Source organism: Hypanus sabinus, chromosome 13 (genome assembly GCF_030144855.1).
Source record: "Hypanus sabinus isolate sHypSab1 chromosome 13, sHypSab1.hap1, whole genome shotgun sequence".
NCBI classification, from domain to species: domain Eukaryota; kingdom Metazoa; phylum Chordata; class Chondrichthyes; order Myliobatiformes; family Dasyatidae; genus Hypanus; species Hypanus sabinus.
In genome coordinates, this window is record NC_082718.1 from 39,739,494 (window position 1) to 39,763,345 (window position 23,852).

Here is a 23,852-nt window from a genome sequence, read left to right on the forward strand (position 1 = left end):
GCGAGCTGTTGTAAAGTGAACATTCAAAAAACGGGGGCCACCTGTATTTGCTAAAGCTGCAACTGCTTTTACATTATATGACTTTTATTTAAATATTACCAGAAAAAGCAAGAATACAAGAAGCTGCTTAATACACTTATCCTTACTGTTTCACTCTCAGCTCCAACAGCGTAGAGCTCATAAATGCAAATAATTTTGTCTGAGACCCAATTTATTTGCGTCTTAGTTGTTTGATATTTCCCTCCTGCTTCTAATCCCTCAATGCCAAGTCACATTTTGTACCTAACTTCAGCACAGCATATACTCCAAGATCCACATCTTGCTGATTTGATGTACTTATTCAACCTAATCACAGTCTACTGTTACTGTAACGTTCTCCTTCGGGTGTAACGAAACGCCGAATTTAACGTCCGGATAAACCACAGTTAATAAGAACCAGATCGCAGTAAGATTAACCATTTACTGTTCACTCTTCACATTAACATATGGTGAAAACTCTAACAGGATCAGCATTAACATCTTAGTTCAATATATCGATTATCTATTAACTTACAGCGTTGCTCTCACTGTGATTTCTCATGCCTGCAAAACTGCTTGTGCTCAGGTGAGCCTCGTGGAAAGCCCCCCACCCTCGCGCTAATTTCAAACCGGTGTTTTCCCACAAGACGCGGCGAAACCGGATGTGACGTCATCGCATGCCGATATATTTTACATGCAATGAATACACTTTAAACACTTCTAATTCTAACTAGAAAATACTATTGAATGAATTACTAAGCGAAAATATTATAAACTAAATAACTGTCGTAAAGACAGCACACTCCCCGCTTGACCTTCGTAAGGTCACAATGAGCAGAGTACAAAACTTAGTCTCTTAATCAGTCATTGGGTAGAAGTAGAATAACTTCTGTAACTGGCCTTTGGTAAATTTTCACATCGCCTTGGTCGGTAGTCTTCAATTCGATCTTCCTGACATGTCCATCCTCGCTAGGGAATGTAGCAGTGATTCTGGCCGTTGGCCAGCTGTTGCGAGTGGCTTGCTTGTCCCTGAGCAGGACTAAGTCTTCAACTTGAAGATTCCTGTGGGGTTCTGTCCACTTTTGTCTCTGTTGCAACAAAGGTAGATATTTTTGTCTCCAGCGGGACCAGAACTGATTTGCCAGAGCCTGGACTTGTCTCCATTGCTTTGTGTACAAATCCTTGTCTGAGAAGTCTCCTGGTGGAGGAGGTGCTCCTGCCTTCTGCGTAAGGAGCGTTGATGGCGAAAGTATAAAGGGGTTTTCTGGGTCAGAAGACACAGGTAGGAATGATTGTGCGTTTATAATGGCTGTGACCTCTGCCATTAGGGTGCACAGTACCTCGTGGGCCAATCGGGTGCGTTGCTGTATCTCAGGTTCCCTTTTCCGGGTTTTCCGTAAGGACGTGAACCGTTTGACTGCCTGCTCTTTGTTATCTGGTGAGCGCTGGCGTGGTTCTCTGATTGGCAATGGGGCAACCCCATTATTTGCTTCATCTCTGAAGACCTTGGTGTCTTTGATTTTTAAAGAAATGGTATCTTGAGCTGATTGTGCAAGTTTGTTGTCATACTTCGTTAGAGCAAAGACTGACTGGCCCAGCGACTCGTCGCTTGCCTCGCGCTTGTTAACGCCTTGTTGTGCTTCCTTGATGCACGGGACACTCGGGCAGGGTCGAAAGATTGAATGGCGGCCACTCTCTAGCACATTGGTCTTGAGTGTGTTAACCATCGGTTTGTGTACGTCACCGAGACACACCTCTCCTATCACCACCCAGCCCAGATCCAGACGTTGCGCGAAGGGGGCGTTGAGTGGTCCATTGATCTGCTGCCTAACCTTGTGTACCTGGATAACATCTCTTCCTAATAGCAGGAGTATTTCCGCTTTCGGATCCAGTTCTGGGATGTGTTTGGCGATGTGGTGGAGATGCGGCTGGTGTAGCACCGCACTTGGTGTCGGGATCCCAGCGCGGTTATTCATGATTTCATTGCACTCTAAGAGCGGAGGGAGACAGATGACGACTTTACCATCCAGGGACTCGATCTGGATGCCTTCTGCCTTCCTCCCTTGGGTTTTCATGTTGCCTGAGCAAGTTTTGAGGTAGTATGGGAACCGCTCACTCTCAATGTTGAACAATTTAAAGAACTCTGGACTGACTAGTGAACGATTGCTCTGATCGTCCAGAATCACATAGGCTTTGATGGCCTTGTCTTTGGCTCCTTTAGGGTACACCTTAGTGAGGCAGATCTTGGAACAAGAACGACTCGACTGAGCTTGACCGCAAACTTCTGTACAGTTCGTGCTGACAGCTATTGACCTAGAGTGAGCCTCTCCCTCCCCGCCGTCCCGTTGTGGGGGTGAAGGAGTACTCTCGGTTTGCGGTGACAGGTCGGGATGCATGGCCTCGACGTGATCTGGGCTGCCACATTCCGGACACTTCACGGCGATCGTACACTCTCTGGCGAGGTGAGAGGTTGAGGAACAGCATCTAAAACATATTCTTTCCTCCTTGAGAAGAGCCGTCCTCTCTTCAAGGGGTTTTTCCCTAAACATTCTGCACGCTTTCAGGGGGTGAGGTTTGTTATGCAATGGACAATACTTGCCAGGGTCGTTGTTAGTCGTAAGGGCTTCGGTCTTGAGCACTGACACGGGTTTATCAATGTTGAAAACATTCGAAACGGATCTGCCTGGCTTGGTGTAAATCGAACTGCTTCCTGGACCTACAAGGCTAGGGTCGTTTCGCCTCTTCGCCTCCTTGCACACAAACCTAGTGAGGAGCTCAAAGGGAGGAAATCGACCATCGTGGTCTTCCTTGTACTCTGAGGCAACAGTCAGCCACTTGTCCTGCAGCCCAAATGGAAGTTTGTCCACAATTGGTCTAATCCCGGATGGAGTATCTAGGAATACTAGACCAGCTGAATAGCCATCTTCTTTGGCGCCTTGGATCTCCATGAGTAAATCTCCGAATTCTCTTAACTTAAAGTGATCTTTGGCTGACACCTTAGGAAAGTTTTCCAGACGTCGATATAGCGCCCCTTCAATAATGTCGGGGGACCCATATCTCTCCCAAAGTCTCTCCCACGCTTCGCTTAAGGCTAGCTCAGGTTTGTTGATGTACACTGAACGCATGCGTCTCACCTGGTCGCGTGATTCTTTCCCCAGCCATTTCGCCATAAGGTCCAACCTTTGGGTTGCACTGAGCTGGACCCCGTCAATCACGTTGGTGAATGTGGAGAGCCAAGCGCGGTAATTTTCGGGTTTATCGTCAAACTGGTACAGTCCCGAAGTGACGAGATCCCGTCGTGCTAAATACTGCAGCGTGGGATCGGCTGCAAGCGGCATGCGGGCTGGAGAAGTGCGTTGGCGCCCATATGACTGAGAACGCACGTTTCTCATGGAATTTGCCATCCTGGATTCAACCTCCGCGTCTCTTCGCATCGAACTTTGTAACTTTGGTGTCAAAGTATATCGGTTGTCAGCCCTTTCATTCTTGACTTCATCGCGGGGCCGCGAGGGTAAATTCTCTTCCTCGTAGCTGGGGAAGTTATCGAATAGGTATGGAGAGGGGAGACGAGCCTGCCTGTCTGCTTGATATTGTACATAGTCGCTCGTGCGTTCCAGTCTGGTCCTTTCCAAAGCCGATCTTACTTCGGTCAGATCACGCGACCCTTCAGCTTGTTCTATGTACTTTGCTTCCACCCTGGCAGCTTCTCTTTCTCCTTCTAGCTGCAGCACATGCAACTCTGTCGATATTTTTGTCATTTCCAACTGGGTTTCGGCTTCTCTGGCGGCCTCTTCTCTTTGTCTGGCAGCCTCTTCTCTCTGGATTTCGGCTTCTCTGGTGGTCAGTTTCATTTTCCAAACTGCTTTTTGTCTGGCGTAACGCAGTAGCACCTTGGCGGCTTCTGCCTTTCTGGCGGCCCTTTCGGCTTCTCTGGCAGCCAGTTTAATTTTCAAAACTGCTTCTTGTTTGGCGTAATGCAGTCGCACCTTGGCGGCTTCTGCCTTGGCTCTTGCCTGTGCGGACTTACTTGATGTCGTTCTACTGCCCTTGTCGCTGGGCGCCATCGACTTGATCCCGGATCGAGCTGACATTGCAGCACTTGGAACACCTGATAACGCCTGGGTGGGCTTACTTGATGTCGGTTTACTGCCCTTGTCGCTGGGCGGCGTCGACTTGATGCTGGATTGAGCTGACATTGCAGCACTTGAAACACCTGATAATGCCGCTTTTTCACTGTAACGTTCTCCTTCGGGTGTAACGAAACGCCGAATTTAACGTCCGGATAAACCACAGTTAATAAGAACCAGATCGCAGTAAGATTAACCATTTACTGTTCACTCTTCACATTAACATATGGTGAAAACTCTAACAGGATCAGCATTAACATCTTAGTTCAATATATCGATTATCTATTAACTTACAGCGTTGCTCTCACTGTGATTTCTCATGCCTGCAAAACTGCTTGTGCTCAGGTGAGCCTCGTGGAAAGCCCCCACCCTCGCGCTAATTTCAAACCGGTGTTTTCCCACAAGACGCGGCGAAACCGGATGTGACGTCATCGCATGCCGATATATTTTACATGCAATGAATACACTTTAAACACTTCTAATTCTAACTAGAAAATACTATTGAATGAATTACTAAGCGAAAATATTATAAACTAAATAACTGTCGTAAAGACAGCACAGTTACTACTAATAAAAGTTGTTCCATTTTCCAACTTTTTTCTTTCAAAAGTCAATCTGTCCTCTTATGATGGCATTGGATTTGCTGTGTACAAAACCCTAAACTCAAAAGGCTTTAAGCCCTACCCAATATAAGTACCCTCACTAAAGGGAGGCTATACTGTATCCACCTATTCTTCAATGACTAAAAAAGGGGGGGGGGAGGAGCACCAGAGGGCAGTGATGGGCAGGCAAGGAGATAAGGTGAGAGAGGGAAAGGGGGATGGGGACTGGTAAGAGAGAGAGTGGGGTGCCATTACCAGAAGTTTGAGAAATCTATGTTCATACCATCAGGTTGGAGACTACACAGATGGAATGTTAAGGGAATGTTCCTCTAACCTGAGTGTGGCCTCATTGTGACAGTGGAGGCCATGGATTGACATAACGAAATGGGAATTGGAAGTGGAATTAAAATGGGTGGCCACTGGGTGATCCCACTTCTTCTGGCAGACAAAGCGTAGGTGCTCTCGAAACAGGCTTTCAATCTACGTAGGGTCTCACCAATTTACAGGAGGCCACTGCAGCAGCACTGGACACAGTATATGACCCCAACAGACTCACAGGTGAAGTGTTACTTCACCTAGAAGGACTGAATGGTAGTCAGGGAGGTAGTGTAGGGGCAGGTGTAGCACTTGTACCACTTGCAAGGATAAGTGCCAAGAAGGAGATCGGTGGGAAGGGACAAATGGACAAGGGAGTCGCACAGGGAGTGATGCCTGTGGAAAGCAGAATGTGGGGGGAGGGAAAGATGTGTCTTGGTAGTGAGATCCCATTGGAGGTGGTGGAAATTCCAGAGAATTATGTATTGGACACAAAGACTGGTAGGGAGGTAGGTGAGGACAAGAGGAACCTTATCCCCGGTAGGGTGGCAGGAGGATGGGGTAAGAGCAGATGTGTATGAAATAGAAGAGATGTGGTTGAGGGCAGTGTTGATGGTGGAGGAAGGGAAGCCCCTTTCTTTGAAAAAGGGCACCTTCTTCATTCTAGAATGAAAAGCCTCATCCTGAGAGCAGGTGCAGCAGAGGAGGAGGATTTGAGAGAAGGGGATGGCATTTTTACAAGTAACAGGGTGGAAAGAGGTATAGCCCAGATAGCTGTGACAGTCTGTGAGTTTGTAATAGACATCAGTAGTTAAGTCAAGATCGAAAAAGGGGAGGGAGATGTCAGAAATGGACCAGGACTTTTACATCAGTGGTGAGCAAATTATTGGAGAAAATTCTTAGTGACAGGTTTACAAGCACCTGGAGAAGCATCATCTGATGAAGTATAAGTCAGCATGACTTTGTGAGCGGCAGATCATGCCTCACAAGCCTGAATGAATCCTTTGTTAAAGCGACAAAGCAAATTGATGAAGGTGGAGCAGTGGATGTGGTGTATATGGATTTTATTAAGATATTTGACAAGATTTCCCATGGTGGGCTCATTCAGAAAGTCAGGAGACATGGAATCCAGGGTAACTTGGCTGTGTGGGTTCAGAATTGCCTTGTCCACAGAAGGCAGAGGATGGTTGTAGATGGAGTATATTCTGACTAGAGGCTGGTGATGAGTGATGTTCTGTAGGCATCTGTTCTGAGACCCCTGCTCTTTGATATTTTGATAACTTAGATGAGGAAGGGTGGGTTAGTAAGGTTGCAAATGACACAAAGGTTAGTAGTTTTGTGGATAGTGCAGAAGGTTGTTGAGAGTTACAAAGGTACATTGATAGGATACAGAGCTGGATTTAGAAGTAACAGATGGAGTTCAATCTGGAAAAGTCAAACTTGAAGGCAGAATACAGGATTCTTAGCAACGTGGAAGTACAGAGGCATCTTGGGGTCCATATTCACAGATTCCTCAAAGTTGCTGTGCAGGTTGATAGGATGATCATGGAACTATCCCCAAATTTGCAAGAACACTAAGATCAAAAAAGGCACTCAGTACTAAACTATTCTGAAAATAAAATTCAAACCCTGCAAATATGTCAGGGCTTTGCTGCTTTTCCACTGGCATTGCGGAACTGCATCAGTAGTTCTTAAAAGCCTGACTAATTTTTCCTGCACCCAAATGTACAAAAAACTTTGACATATGATTTACAACTTGAAGTCGGCACTAAAGATCAGGGTAAAAAAAAAGGTCAATGATAACCATGACAAGAATGGTTTGCATCTGTCAAAATGGAAACAAAGGTATGAGCCTTCCTGAACCACAGCAACCACTTTGCTGGCACTCACTCTTTAGAAGCCATTCTTTATAAACTATGTTTGAAGTGGGATGTAAAGATATTTTTAAGGCCCATTCTGTGGAAATAATTGCTTAAAATCCAAGATTACGTAAATTGAACTAAATGCTCAATACAACTTAAATCATAATTGGCAGTCTCAATACGGCACGTTTATTTAAGACTAAGACAATAGGCTTATAATTTGCTCACCAAATTGACAAAGCTTATCTGGGAGTTATTGCTGAACCACTATTTATCTTTTTTTAAACTTTATTTTCAAAATTTTCAAAAAATAACAATGAAATCAACAAGAACATTCCAGCTCAGACACGTGTAAAAATGAAATAAGCAAAAAAAAACATAACATTAGAGGGATGCCTATTGTACAAAGTGCTCAAAAATACTAAACATTAAATCACAAATGAGGTCCGTGAGAAATCAGCTGGGGGAGGGGGGGGGGGAGAATTGTTCATCCGCCCCTGGCCTCGTCCAGGTAGGCAAGAAATGGATTCCAGACAGCCGAAAATTTTTTTAATTGAATTGGTTCTCAGAGACCTAAGTTTCTCCATCTGTATGACTGAGCCATCAGCCATCCATCTCCGAAAGGAAGGGGGAGAGGGTGATTTCCATTCCCTCAAGGTAAGTCTTTTGGCAACAATCATCCCCAGCATCAGAGACTGTTGTATGGCTGTAGAGAAACAAACAGTAGATTGCGAGCAGCCAGCTTCCAAGAGGAAGGATCTTTTATAGGCTTTTAAATACCAGTCGAATATTTTGGACCAACATCCAGTCAGTAATGGACAAAACCAAAAGGTGTGTGACAACGTGGCCTCCGTCCCTTGGCATCTATCATACAATGACGAGACAGAAGGTAAATCCTGTGCGATCTAAGTTTAGAGTAGTGGAGATGGTGAACAACTTTAAACTGGATCAGTTGGTGTCTGCTGTTAACAGAGCAAGCCTGGATCATAGACAAACTCTTGTCCCAGACAGCTTCAGATAATTCAATGCCCAGCTCCTCTCTCCAGTCATCTCTAATATTCACAGTAGACGCTACAGTGCGATCATCAAACGTACAAACTTCGAAACAAGATGCTTGGAGTCAGGAGGGTTCTTTAAAATATCAAAAAATATATGCTTCCCTGGAAGGATTTCAAAATTACAAATCTTTGATTGAATGTAATGTCTAATTTGCAAGTAACGAGAAAAGTGTGAATGAGGCAGCTCAAATTTCTCTTTCAGCAGACTATATGTTGCAATCCGTCCATCTATATACAGGTCTTCAATAGAAACTAGACTCTTCTCCCTCCAAGCATGGTAGGTTTTATCTGACCATGAGGGTAGAAAGGAATGATTGCAACAGATTGGTGTTTGTACAGAGGTCTCTGGTAAATTTCCTATGGAATGTTCCTAATCTGATCTAGAATTCTGATGGAATTTTTCAGAACAAAACTCAAACTCTTTGAAGTCCCAGGCTTTTCTAGCTTAGAACAGTGTGGCTGGCAAGGAGGAATTGACAACAGAGTTAGACTCCATACATACATAGACACAAGGGAGCCCCAGGAACTAAGTTATCCGGAGCCCCCTGTTACAAAAAATGTATCATTTTTATCTCATCAGATATAAACCTTGCTTAGGTTCTTTTAAAAAATATGGTATTGTAGCGGTGTGCTACACGCAGCGCTGCAATAACGACACGGAGTCGGTGAGCTGCAGTTACAAAAGAGGTTTATTCAAACTTCACAGTCTCGCTTTAAAGCCTTCCTGATCCCGCCCTCCCCGGGCAGGAATGCTGTAGGGAGCGCGTATTCACAGTCCCGTCCCGCGGGTGGGCTTTTCCCCTTGCTGGTGAAGCAGGCTTGGTGCCCTCTTTGGGACCTGCCTCAATGCCGGCGCGCGCCACTTTTTGAGCCGGTTCAAGTGCACTGGGAAGTGGGTCACCACAGTATTATAAATTTCTTCATTTCCAGTCGAACACCCTCTGGATTTATTGATTTATATAAATAATTTTTGACACTTTTCATGGAATTTCCTTTCTGTTCCCCTACAAATTGTAATAATTCAGTTATTTGCATTAATAAGCCAAAATTACATAAATTTTGTAAGTTTATCGATGTATTTTAAGTGGTTGGCATTCTCCAGTGCATATTATGCCCCCAAATTTGGGTTATTCAGAAACTTAAGTTATTATATTCCAATCATTTACATTAACTGTGATTAATTGAAGTTACAAAGCTGATTCATGTGCGCTCACCTTCTGCCTAGGCTGATTAGCTTCCATTTGGATTTTGCTCTCTGTGATGAAATTACCTGGTTATTCATCCTTTTACTTGTTGTTCAGTTCCTTTAATGGACAGCTCATTGAAAGACTTTTGGATTTTTTTAAAAGCATTTCTTATTTATTCTTCTTGTTACTTCAAAAAAACAATTGAGTTTAACGTCCAGGTCATTCAGTTAAGACTTTCTTTATCAATTCTAGTTGTTCTAAATGCAAATTACTGTATTAGTTTACATTCAGATTTAAATTAACTGGTACAATAGTACAGGAGCTGGATTTTACCCATTGTAAGTTATATTTATACCAGACTGTGCCTTTCTATAACATTTTGATGAAATTGCTCGATTTGTGTACAGCATGTGCTTTCATATGCTCCTATAATGAAGATATACTTCTACATTGTTTAGAGGGCTTGCCATTCCAAGAGTTAATATTAGCTTTATATGTTCTGTAGAAACAAGTGATGTTGAAATCCCTACTCCAGTTACTTTCTTTTTGATAAAGTATCTTGATACCTACTTACAAATTATTGAATTAAACTGAAAGTTATGAACTTCATATTACCAGTCAACTTTGTAACAGATGGGTCCAGCTCGTTCATCACTGCAAAGATGGAGTTAGATTACAAGTGCAGTAGTCCCTTCAAACAATTTATTTGAGGAACTCAATGGGTTAAGCAACATCTGTGAAAGGAAAGGAACTGTTGATGTTTCAAGGTGAAATGCTGTATCAGAACACTTTCACATTCCCTTTTTCTGAACTACTTTGCTCTGATTGGTCAGTAATTGAGTAAAACTTCAGGAATTTGAATGGTTATGCCTGTCAGTTGCATGCAGAACAGTTGATTCAAGTTTTTAACTGTTTGGAATGTCCACCATTATTGCAACCACAAGTATCCTGAAGAAATAGACACAGTTAAAAGAGTTCATCGACTCTTTGATTAACTAGGACTCAAAAAGATGTAAGGTTATTTATTAATTTTTCTTAGATTCTTCAACACATTGAAGATTGCTGTGGTGGAAGCAATCAAAGGTGAAGAGGTTTGAGTATTGAAGTAAAGATGACTGCAGATATGGAGTTTATGATAATATAGATCAAATGAGGCATTCCACGAAGTGGACCTACACAATGTGCATTTTGATTTTACCTTCAGAAAGGACTATATAGTGAACACAGTACAGTAAATTGGAAGTAATGCTAGAAATAGTGCTTAATTCCTGAACATTAAGTCGAAAAGGGAGATGTGTTTCAGATCCTCTGTTTAAACAAGGTAGTGCAACAAAAAGATGGGAAAGGGATGAAGAGGATGATAGAGAAGGAGATAAAACACAAAAAAAAGTTGCTGAAAGGTGATAGGATGATGTGTTTGATAGTGGCATCACTATAAAAATATAGACAATAGTAGAGGTTGATTAATTGAAAATGGATAAATGTACCCATTGGTGGAAGGTAGGCACAAAGGATTTCTGGCATGCTTCCAGAAAGGAGAGGAAAAGATAAAAGCAGAAATTCAAGAACAGGACAGAAATAATTAGAAGGCCTGTCAAAGAATCCTCCTTTGAGAGAAAAAAAAGTGCATCAGAAATATTAGTATGCAATATGATTTTGATAAAACAGAAAAACTGAAAGAATGAAATAGAATTCTTAAAGACCTTGGGTTAGGAGGAGCTACAGCCAATGTAGCTGTGAAACTCTCCAGGTTTGCAGAAATTAAACAAGGTTTGGGAGGACGAGAAAAGAAAACAGCTTCAATACAGACATCAATGTTCTGGAAAAAGAGGTGTGGGACAAGACTTCAATCAGATTAGAGCAAAGAACTGGAGCATAAAGAGATAAATAACAGTGCCCAAACTGGTTTTCTATACAAGTTTTTGTTTAGAACTTAAGTGGAATTGGGGAGAAGTTATCCATTGAGACCATAAGTTCAGTTGGTCACGGCTTGGTGATGGCTTGAATTCAGTTGAAGGGGGAGAAAAGTATCGAGGTCTTTGTAGTGGAAATAACTGATCAAAATTAAATTTCACAAACAAGAAAACTGAAAACAGCTGAAACAATGGAAAGCCACAGAGAAACTGCAGCTGTCAATAAAGGAGTGGACAAGATAGAAAATGGTAGTCACAATAGGTAGTTAATTCCATAAGACAAGAATGGGATGGATTCAAAGATCAACTAAGTGAGATCGACTTATGGAGATAGGAAAGGCAGCAGAAGTGGGCTGCTGTTAGAATGTGAAGTTGGAACTGTGGAGGGAGGCATTCCAAAGGCACTTTGATTCTTTTCTAGCTTTGTCAGCAGGGCTCAAATCCCTGTTTGGACCTTGACAGAAGGTTGCTCATTTTGCAAATTCATTTACTTGCATAAAATTCATAAAATTATAGCTACATTCTTTTTCACCTATAGGTTAGTCAATCATGGAGAAAAATGAATAAACTTTGTATGTTAACAGCACATAACACTGGACAACAAAGGTGTTGCTTCCTGAGGGTGTATCTTATAGATTTTGGGCTACTGATCATGAAAATCTCCATGAAATTTCCCTATCACACACCATTTTTTGTAATAGTCCATATCTGTTACTTTAATTCATAATTCAAGTCAATTAAAATGTTGCCCACAAAGTAAGCTGAGAAGTTTTCTATCTTGTCTAGGCATGCCTGGTCATGCTTAGGCAGGGTGGATCCTGCATGGCAGGACAGGCTTTAGAAAGGCTGTAAAAGCATCACACACATATTCTTTATGCTTTGTACTAACATGTATATCTCTTCACGATCATGTTGATGTGCATGCTCTACACGCATAGCATATTGTATGTAATCACAATAAAGTAAATGCACTTTCAGGAGCATTTGGGGTAGCAAAATATTTCATCCATGTTACAACAGCCACGATAATTTGTTATATTTGTGGCAAACATACATTTAAATCTCAAAGACAGAGTATGACTCCTCTTATTAAGAAAGCCTATGGGCTCTACCTTGGGTGTAAAATTGATGACAAAGACAAAGCCTGGGCCCCTCACATTTGTTGTGTAACATGCGCTGTCGCTCTTACAGCTTGGCTCAGAGGTAGTCGAAAGTCAATGCCATTCGCTGTCCTGATGATATGACGAGAGCAGAACGATCTTGTGACAGATTGATACTTCTGTCTGACCAGTGCGTCTGAGTTCTCTGTGAAAAACAAGAAATCCATGGAATACACAAAAACTCCCTTCAGCCAGGAGACTCGTGAAATAGGAGGATAGTCTTCCAGTACCAAAGTACCTGCAGAAGTTTAGAGGAGGCAGACAAAGATGCCATGATGCACAAGCCAGGAATGGAAAATGACACTGATATGGAGACAGATTTTGAACCCTTTATGTCGAGTGAGCTTCATCTGATAACTCAGAGTTAAATAACAAGGTCAGAAATGTGGGTTTGTTGAAGGCAAAAGCAGAATTACCAGGTTCAAGACTGTCACCAGGCACAAAAATTTCCATGAAGATTTCGATACTTGAGAGCTGTTTCCCTGAATAACTGATGTCCAAATTAAGGAAGGCGTTTTTGTTAGTCCACAAATCAAACAAGTCGTCAATGACAGGAAATTCTGACCTTCTAGTGGGACCAGAGAAAACCAAGTGGAAGGCACTCAAGGAAGTTGTTGAAAATTTTCTTGGCAACTAGAGAGCACCAAACTACTTGCAACTGGTTGACAAAATGCTTCAAGCATACAAAACCATGAAGTGCAACATGTCACTAAAGATTCATTTTCTGCATTCCCATTTAGACTTCTTCCCTGCAAATCTTGGCACTGTCAGCGATGAGCACAGTAAAAGGTTTCACAAGGACATTGCAATCATGGAGAAATGGGATCAGGGAAACTGGAATCCATCAATGCTGGCTTATTATTGTTAGACACTTAAGCCAGAAACCTCAGACACTGAGTACAAATGAAAATCATCCACAAAACAACTTTAGATTAGTTGAAATATTGCAAAGCGCCTGCACTGTTTGCAATTAAAAGCATTATATTATATATTCAATAAAATGTATTTTCTGTTCTAGCCTCAAATACCAGAATGCTGAAGGATCTTGTTCTGTAATAATTGAGCCTAACAGATTATACCCATACTCATTACCTTAATTGATGGAACATGAAAATGATTTCACCACCACATTCGAAGCAAAACAAATCAATTTCATTTCAACTTTAATCCATGTGCAAACAACTTCATCTGTAAAATCCTCTTCATTGAATTTCATTTCCCAGGTGAAATCAATTAGATTCGCATTTTAATATTCACTGACCTTTCCTGAGTAAACACAGGAAATGATTAATTGAACATATTTATGTACCAATAAATGACCATTAATGACTTTATGATTGCACATGAAAGCAGAAGTTTAACATAACTGAAAACTAATTAATTATGTTCATTAATAAGTGCTTTGAAAATCAGTGAACACAATGCATCAATTAATCAGAAACGGTAATGAATCTATAGAGACTCAGCAACTAACAGTAAGTGCTGTATTTAAGCAAATTTTCAATTCTCATCGAGCAGTAGCCATACCTATTTAAATAATCAATAACCTATACTGCATTGACTCCTAGAGTAAGTTCAAGTTCAATGCCATCTGACTGTACATATATACAACGGAACAACGCTCCTCCAGACCATGATGCATCCACACTACATATATCACACCCAGCACAGAAACCAAAACATTATACTATAAGTTAATATCATTCAAAATGCATGTAGTAAAGCGCAGCACAGGTGTGCTAGCACAGCTCACTGTCCTAGTAACGAGATCTTGGTGGTGGCAGGGTATACTTTAGTCTCACAGCCTGAAGGAAGAAACTGTTACACAGTCTGGCAGGCCTAGCCCTGATGCTTCTGCACTTCCTTATTGATGGCAACAGGTCAAAGAAATTGAGAGATGAGCGGTAGGGATCCTCAACAATGCTTCAAGTCCTCCGTCTGCAACGGTCCTGGTAAATGTCACATATAGGCAAGAGGGTGACTAGACAGGGCAGTCTTCTTGGTGCTCCAGTAGAAAGTTGTTGAAATAGGGACAGGGAGCCTTGCACGACTCAATCCCCCACAAAGTGAAGACGCTGCTGTGGCTTCTTGGCTAGTGAGGTGCTATGGATCCAGATTAGATCATCCACTATGTGCGCACCAAGGAACTTAGTGCTCTTCACTCTCTTCATGGCAGAGCCATTGATGTGCAATGGAGAGTGGTCAACCTGTGCATTCCTGAAGTCCACAATCATCTCTTTTGTCTTCTTCACATCGAGACTCAGATTGTTGTTCTTGTACCATTTGACAAACTTCTCTATCTCCTCTCTGTACGCCAACTCATCATCATTGCTGATAAGGCCACCCACTGTAGTATCATCAGCGAACTTGATGATACAATTTGAGTTGAATTGCAATGCTGAGTACACAAACTTTGTGGGCACCACTGCTCAGCATGATAGTTATAGAAAGGTTCAGCACAGAAACAGGCCCTTCAGTCCATCTAGCCCATGCTGAAAACCATTTAAAATGTCTACTCCCATCGATCTGCACCTAGACCATAGCCATCCATGCCCCCACTATCCACGTACCTATCCAAGCTTCACTTAAACGTTGAAATCAAGTTCAATTTCACCACTTGCTGGCAGCTTGTTCCACACTCTCATAACAGTCTGAGTGAAGAAGTTTCCCCTCATTTTCCCCTTAAACTTTACACCTTTCACCTTTAACCCATGACCTCTGGTTGTAGTCCCACCCAACCTCAGTGAAAAAAGCCTGCTTACACTTACCCTATCTATAACCCTCATAATTTTTTATATCTCTATCAAATCTCTTATATTCCAAGGAATAAAGTCCTAACCTATTCAATCATCCTCCAGACCCAGCAACATTCTTGTAACTTTTTGCTGTATTCTTTCAATCTTATTTACATCTTTCCTGTAGACAGGTGATAAAAGCAGCCATATTAATGTCTTATACAGCTTCAACATAATATCCCATCTCCTGTACTCAACACTTTGATTTATGAAGGTTAATGTGCCAAAAGCTTTTCTTTACAACCTGATCTACCTGTGACACTACTTTCAATGAATTATGGTCCCAGTTCACTTAGTGACCACATTCCTCAATGCCCTACCATTCACTGAAATGTTGCAGCCAACTCAGACTGGGGTCTTTCTGTCAAGAAGTCCAACATCCAATTACAGAGAGGGGTGTTGAACCCCAACAAGGACAGTTTACCCACCAGACTCTGAGGGATGATTGTGATAAATGCTGAGTTGAAGTCAGTGAAAAACATCCTGGCATAGGCGACATTGTTTTCCAGGTGGGACAGGACAGAGTGAAGTGCTGAGACTACGGCATCATCGGTGGACCAGTTTGAGCGGTAAGCAAACAGGAAAAGGTCCAATGTAGCTGGAAGGTAGCATTTTATATGATCCATTACAGCCATTCAAAGCCCTTCATGATTGTTGAAGTCAGTGCCACTGGGCAGTAATCATTTAGGCCAGTTACCATTGCCCTCTTGGGCACTGGAATGATGGTGGCGAACTTGAAGCATGCAGGGACAGTGGAGTGTTTCATCGAGTTATCAAAGGTGCCTGTTAAGAACTCTTGTCAGCTGAGCCACACAGTCCCTCAGCACATGACCAGGCATGTTATCTGGCCCTGCAGCTTTGCGTAGGTTTACCTAGCAAGCGTCTTCCTCACCTTGACCAGGGTGTCCATTCCTCAGAAAGAGAGAGGGCTTTCTTCAATATCACATCATTCAATTAGTCAAATCATGCACAGATATCATTCACCCTGTCAGGAAGGGTGGTGTCACTGTTGTTGATGCGCAGCGTGGACTTGTACATCAGTTATGGTGTGAATACCCTGCCATGTGCACCATGTGTCCCTGGTATCACAAAGGTGTCTGTGGATTTTCTGTGCATACTTACACTTTGCCTTCCTGGTGGCACGGGAGAGTGTGGCTCTTGCCAACCATGAAGTTGTCCTGTCCCCCGATCTGAAGGTAGCAGTGCCTGAATCTCTGTGGTCAGCTGTTGTTTCTGGTTTGCCCAGGTAGTGTAGTGTTTAACCACAATAACGTCTTCAGTGCACATTCCAAATGTAGCAGTTACCAATCCAGCATATTCATCAATGTTGATATGATGATTGTAGGTAAGCTACCTTCTTGACTATGCTCCAATGCATACTTTCAAAGCAGTCCTGTAGTGCTGGCCTTTCTTGACCAGGTCCTGGTCTCCCTGTGAACTGGCTTGACTCAGTTAGCCAGTGGTTTGTACGCAGGGATTAGCAAAAATGGATATATGGCCTGAGTATCTGGGTCGAGTAAGTACAATGTGATAACATTGTAGGCTCCTTGAATGTTGGTATAAACATTCTATAAATAGTCTCTCCTCTGGTTGCAAAGTTGACATGCTAGTAGAACTGTTGAGTGAACTCTGCCTTTTCCCCTTGGAGCGACAGAGGATGAGAGGTGACCTGATAGAGGTCACCTATCAGATCACCTGATCATCAGATCATCATCATCAGATAGGTCACCTATCAAGATAATGAGAGGCATTGATCGTGTGGATAGTCAGAGGCTATTTCCCTGGGCTGAAACGGTTAGCATGAGATGGCATAGTTTTAAGGTGCTTGGAAGTAGGTACAGAGGAGAGATCAGGGTTAAGTTTTTTTTTACGCGGAAAGTGGTGAATGCATGGAATGGGCTGCTGGCGGCGGTAGTGGAGGCAAAAACAATAGGATCTTTTAAGAGACTATGGGTAAAGTCTAGGTAGTTCTAAGGTAGGGACATGTTCGGCACAGCTTTGTGGGCTGAAGGGTCTGTATTGTGCTGTAGGTATTCTATGTTTCTATGTTGCTAACTTCGGCAAGACTGTTTTTAAGTTGGCATGATTGAAGTAATCAGAAACCTAGAACAAACAGTGCAGGAACAGGAAGTCCAGCCCACAACGTTGTGCTGACCAAGCTGAAAAGCAAATCAAAAACACCCAAACATTAATCCCTCTTATCTATACAATGTCCATATCCTACCATCTTCCTTACATCCACGTGCCCATCTAAACGTCTCGTAAAGCCTCTAATTGTATTTGCCTCTACCACCATACCAGCGCATTCCAGGCAACCACAACTGAGTGAAAAGCTTACCCCTCACATCTTCTTTGGACCAACCCCCTCTCATCTTCAACACATGCCCTCTGGTATTAGATAATACAATCCTGGGAAACAGATACTCTCTGACCACTCTATCTATGCTTCTCATAATCTTGTAAGCCTCTATCAGATTTCCCCTCAGCCTCTGGCGCTTTAGAGAAATCCACCCGTTTCCCCAGCCCCTTGCAACAGCACATGCCCTCTAATCCAGGCAGCATCCTGGTAAATCTCTTCTGCACCTCTCCAAAGCCTCAACATACTTCCTATAGTGGGGTTAAAGGAACTGCATGCAATACTCCAGATGAGGCTTAACCAGAGTTTTATGAAGTTGCAACTAACCTCTTGACTTTTGTACTCAATGCCTCAACTAATGAAAGCGAGCACTCCATAAGCCTTCTTAGCCACCTTATCAACCTGTGTAGCCACTTTCAAGGAACTATGAACTTGGAACCCAAGATCTTTCTGCTTAGCAACACTGTTAAGGATCTTGCCTTTCGTGTACTATCTACTTGCATTTGTCCTACTGATGTGCAACACCCGACATTTATCTGGGTTAAACTCCATCTGCCATTTCTCTGCTCATATCTGTAACTGATCTATATCATGCTGTATTCTTTGCCAGTCTTCTACACTATCCACAGCTCCACCAATCTTGGTATCATCCACAAACTTACTAATCTGCCCATCTACATTTTCATCTAGGTCACTTACATACATCACAAAGAGCAGAGATTCCAGCACAGATCCCTGTGGAACTTCACTAATTGCAGACACCATTGGGGTGAGTGGCTTCAAGGTTGCAGCACTTCCTAGCACCAGCACTGGGAGGGAAGTAGACAGCAATAATCAAAATGGCAGTGAACATTATCGGTGGTGAGTAGCGAGCCATTACTATTGAGGCATTCACAAACCAGTTCTTATTCATGCAGGCACCAAAGGCCTCCTCCGTGGATCCTCAAGGAGGTCGCAACATTTCTGTCCAACTGAAAGGAGATTAGGCCTTCTAGCTGGATGGCCAAGTCTGGAGTTGTGTCTTGAAGCCACGTTACTGTCAGGATGAATGTGCAACAGTCCCTCATCCCTCACTGGCTCAGACACAGATGCAGAAAATCCAGTTTATTTGTTGCGACTGGACGTTAATAAGTAGAATCAGTGAGAGCGTGGGCCTGCAGGGACCTGGCTTCAGTCTCATTTTAATACTGCTGCAGTTATCGTGCTTCTGCATTTGAGCACATTACGTCCAACAGCCGCTTTCCTGAGTAGCTGTAGTAGCAGGACGTGATGTGGAGCAAAAGGCCACTCCCCGCATTAGTCCATAAACACACAGTGCCACCATTACTCCACTCACTAGCAAGGCAGACTTGCAGATTTTAGTGTTCTTTATGTTAAGCAGTATTTTTCAGTCATAGAAAAGGCAAAAAGGATATGAATATCACACAATGAATTGCAATGTTCATCCATAACAATGCTGCAATAAAATGCAAGCTTATCAGCCCCACAAGAACATGAAAAGAACTTTGCCCCATTATTAAAGTTTTTAAACGATGTTCTTCTTCTTCCTTGTTATATATCTGTGTATTTCATTTCAACATTTTAATCCTTAAATATCATAAGATCTTAATCAGAATTCAGTTATAAACAGAAGTCCTTTGTAAATATCAGCTCTATGATGCTGAATAACACACAGCATGACTCCTAATCAGCACTAGGATTTCTAGTAGCTCATTACGAATTGCAAAATGTACAGCGCTACATTTGACATCAGAGAACATGGAAAGTTATTAAAATTGTGAAGAAGAGGGAGAATCAATAAAGAAAACATGCTCATAAGAATCTGGGAACATGTAATTGATCATTATCTTCTATTATCCTGCATTTATCATTACCCGACAAAAAGACTTGGCATGTTTAACATACTGAAGATGCATTCTATAGACAAGTAGTCATTATAAGAATTAGGTTTAATGTACTGGCATATGTCATGAAATTTGCTGTTTTTGAAGCAGCAGGATAATGAAATACATAATAATAAAAAACTGAATTAAAGTATATACAAAGATATATTTTTAAATAGTTAAATTAAATAAGTAGTGAGGTAGTGTTCATGGATTCAATGTCCATTCAGAAATTGGATGGCAGAGGAAAAGAAGCTGTTCCTGAAACACTGAGTGTGTGCTTTCAGGCTTCTGTTCCTCCTCCCTGATGGTAGCAATGAGAAGCAGGGATGTCCTGGATGATGGGGATCCTTAAGTCCTTAATCTATGTAACAACTATAGTTATAACGTATGTAATGATTATGCAGTTTTGAGTTCAGGAAAGCCGTCATGGCTATCCCTCGAAGTTGAGGATGATGGTCTTCATTCCGTTGATCTATTTATGGCAGTGGTTCCCAACATGGGGCGTACGCCCCAGAGGGGGGTAATTTGATTTTTAAGGGGGGGCAATTCGAGAATGAGTTATTAACAGTGAATTTTTTCTAGTAAGTCTGTGTGAGTATGAGTCTGTGAGCGAGTTAATACATATGTGTATATACAGTATGCATACATAAAAATACTTGTGTGTATGTATATGTGTAATTGCGTATGTACTGTATATATAGTGTATCACCATCATTACAACCATCAAATGGCCTTCATAATTAAATTAATGAATTGACTGATGTAGGAAGGAACGAATGAACAAGTCCAAATGCGTAAGAAACTCGTACGAGGTCGCACCAATGCTGCTTTTTGCAGTAGCTTTCGGTTCCTGGTGGTGTGAAGGTGTGTACATTGCATCATCTTTTTTAAACGGTGTATCTGTCTTTGTATGCTGTAGAAACAAATCGGCATTGTTTTATTTATTTATTATTATTATTATTATTTTAATATCACTTAATGCTTTTTTTTACAACTTCTTAGTAATTTCTTCCTCAGAACTTTAACAGTCCTTTGGTTCTTTTATTTTTCTCTTTCATGAATGCCATTTTCTTTGGAAGCTTGTTTAAACCAAGTTAATAGTCTTTTAGGCTTCCTCCAGGTGAATAGGAGTTCACTTTTTGAATAATAAGAATTATATATCACCACAGGGGGGCATCAGGATTTTAGAGGTGATTAGTTGGGGCATGGCCAAAAAAAGGTTGGGAACCACTGATTTATGGGATCTCAAGTGGCTTATGTGTCCAATCTTAGCTTTGAAAATTCTTCTGCATTCAGGACAGGTACTTCCAGATGGCAGATCGAGCTTTGGTTGTTGCTGCCTCTCTTTCCATTTTCTTCACTTTTCTTCTAATTCTGCACATCTGTTGGCTTCAAAAGTTGCTGTTCCTTCTTGGATGATGGTTTGCCAGAGTTTCCTGTCTTTGCCATTGGTTTCCCAATTGTTGATGTCGATGTTACATTTCTTCATGTTAGGCTTTTAAGACGTCTCTGAACCTCTTCTGTTGTCCACCTCTTTTACGTTTGCCTTCTTTAAGCTGTGAGTAGATTTGTTTGGGCAGACATTCATCTTTCGTCTGAACAACATGACCGCTCCATCTTAGTTGGCTCTTGATGACGAAGGCTTTAATGTTCGTTGTTTTTGATTCATTTAGCATGCTGATGTTGGTTCTTCTATCTTCCCAGCTGATGTACAAGATGTTTCGAAGACAGCATTGATGGAACTTTTCAAGTGCCTTCAGATGTCGTCGGTATGTTGTCCAGGTTTCTGATGCATACAGGAGCATTGGGATCACCACTGCTTTGTACACTAACATTTTGGTATCTGTTCGGATGTCACAATCATGAAAAACTCTTGTTCATTGACGTCCAAAGGCTGTTCCAGCGCACTTAAGACGATGTTGGATCTCATCATCAAGGTTGACATTGGAGGAGAGGTGACTTCTAAGATACGGAAAGTGGTCCACGTTTTCCAGGGTTGTTTCGCCAAGTTGAATTGTTGGTTCTATCCGTTTTGTCTCAGTTGGTGACAGTTGGTAGATGATCTGCATCTTCCTGGAATCGATGGTAAGTTCAAGTTTTGTGTATGCACGGTTGAAGACAGTCAGAATCTGTTTAGGTGGTTTTCTGCGAGAGCTGCAACACTGTTGTCATCTGCATATTGGAACTCAATGAGGGAACTCTTGGATGTCTTGTATTTGGACTTAAGAAAAGCAAGATTGAAAAGTCTGCCATCTGTACCGTAGACAATTTCGATTCCTGGGGGTAGGTTGTCCTTGATGATGTGGATGATAGTCGCAATGAAGATGCTGAACAAAGTTGGGGTAATCACGCATCCCCGTTTTACTCCTGATCTAACTTGAAAAGGCTCACAGTTACTGTTGCTGACCATGACTGTGGCAAGCATGCCATCGTGGAGGAGTCTCAGGATTCAAATGTACTTTTCAGGGTATCCATAGGTGGATAGGACATCCCATAGGAGCTCCCTCAATACCGAGTCAAAGGATTTGGTGAGGTCAATGAATGCCACGTACAAAGGTTGAAGTTGTTCACAACATTTTTCTTGTAGTTGTCGCATTGTGAAGATCATGTCGATTGCTCCATGTGACAGTCCAAAACCAGCTTGTGTCTCAGGAAGGATCTTCTCGGCTAAAGGCTTGAGCCGGTTATTCATGATACAGGTGAGGATCTTTCCTGCTGTTCTAACATGGAAATTCCACGATAGTTTCCGCATTCGGATAGATCGCCTTTCCTTTTGTAGATGGTAACGATTGCTGAGTCTCTAAGGTCTGTTGGTACGTCTTTATTTATCCAGATCTTGATGAGAAGTTATGCAGTTGGTAATGAAGCGGGTTACCTCAAATTTTGTAGACCTCGGCTGGTATTCCATCGAGTCCAGCGGCCTTGTTGTATTTCAAGGTTCTGATGGCTTCCTTGACTTCTTCAAGTGTTGGTATTCTGCTTCGGGAGTCGTAAATGGGCTGTTTTGGAATGTTGTTAATCACATTCCTGTCAAATGAGATGGTTTGATTTAGAAAATCTTCAAAGTGCTCCTTCCATCTAGGATTGATTGCAGCATTGTTTTTCAGGATGGTTAAACCACTTTTGCTTTTGAGAGGGGCTTGACCGTGAGTGGATGGGCCAAAAATGGCTTTAGTTGCATTGAAAAAGCATCGAGTGCCATTAGCATCTGCTAGTTGTTGGATTTCCGGAGCTTTCTTTCCCACCATTGTTATTTCAGGTTTCGGGTGCTATTCTGGACTGTAGCCTTGCATTACTGATAGCGTTTCCTTTTGGTAGCTAATTGTTGATCATTTTATAAGGTGATGAAAGCTTTTCTCTTTTCATCAATTAGCTATTGGAGTAGCTTGTCATTATCATCGAACCAATCCTGATGTTTTTTCGTCTTGAACCCAGTTGTTTATTTGCAGGAGGTGATGATAGCATTCTTCAATTGATTCCAGTGTCCTTCTACAGATGGGGGGATTTGTTGAGGCAGTTGTCCTTGAAGATCTTGTTGGAACTTCTGTATGTGGTTGATGTCTTGAAAGCTATCAACATTGAATTTCGTAATATTGTTCTGATTTTGGCATTTCCTTTTGGGCCGAATCTTCATTCTCATGGTGGACAAGATGAGTCGATGGCCTGTCCAGCACTCGTCGGCACCAGTAACAGCTCTTGTTATCGGTACATCTTGCTGGTCCCGAGATCGTACGATGATATAGTCGATAAGGTGCCAGTGTTTGGAGCATGGATGCTTCAGGAGAGTTTGTGCCTATTTTTCTGGCGAAATAGGGTGTTTGTAATCACCAGGTTCTGTTCAGCACATTTGGTGAGGAAGAGTGTTCCATTGGCATTGACCTTGCCAACTCCTTCTTTGCTTATTATTCCAGTTCAGAGCCTATTATCTTTCCTGACTGTGGCATTGAAGTCTTCCAAGAGAATAATCTTGTCGATGTTGGAAACAGAGGAAAGGACATGGTCAAGTTGGGCATAGAAGTTCATCTTTACTTCATCTTCAGCGTCCAGAGTTGGAGCATAGGTGCTGATGATGGTGGCGTGTTGGTTCTTGACGAGCTGGATTCACAGAGTCATGAGACACTCATTGATTCCCAGTGGTTGCTCTGTCGGCTTCTGAAGTAGGCTGCTTTGGATGGCAAAACCTACTCCATGGATCCTCGATTGTTCAGGATCAAGTCCTTTCCAGAAAAAGGGGTACTGACCTTGCTCTTCCTTTAGTTGCCCTTCCCCAGCTCTGTGGGTCTCACTCACAGCAACAATGTCAAAGCTGAATTTTTTGAGTTCCCGGGCAACAAAGGCTGTTCTCCTCTCCGGTCAGTCTGAGATTGGGTTATCCATCAGAGTTCCAAATTTCATAGTTTCACTTCTCGATGTTTTTTGACTGCATGATGGTGATCCTTCTGGACGCGGCTTTCCAGACAGGATGGGGTGAAGCAGACTATTTTTAGTGCACCTTTTCTAGCCTCCTCCCAGTTCAGAGTGAGCAGACTGGATCCTAAATAGGGCTGCTCAGACGTGAATACTGCTGCTGAAC

At 42.3% G+C, this 23,852-nt stretch overlaps 2 protein-coding genes across 5 annotated transcripts in view; both read right to left on the reverse strand.

Moving 5' to 3' along the window:
- tbc1d22a (TBC1 domain family, member 22a) overlaps positions 1-23,852 on the reverse strand; it is a 281,299-nt gene that overhangs the window by 117,153 nt on the left and 140,294 nt on the right. The window lies entirely within an intron of this gene.
- Positions 368-4,663, reverse strand: LOC132403479 (uncharacterized). Of its 2 annotated transcripts, none has more exons than XM_059986881.1 (2): positions 4,440-4,663; positions 368-4,381 (listed from the first exon to the last, which is right to left on the reverse strand). In XM_059986881.1, exon 2 carries the CDS (start codon positions 4,212-4,214, stop codon positions 879-881), a length of 3,336 nt encoding a protein of 1,111 aa, XP_059842864.1. In that variant the 5' UTR covers positions 4,215-4,381; positions 4,440-4,663; the 3' UTR covers positions 368-878. The 2 variants fall into 2 exon arrangements, 1 of the variants encoding a protein (XP_059842864.1); XR_009515268.1 differs by having other exon boundaries at positions 403-495; positions 554-4,663.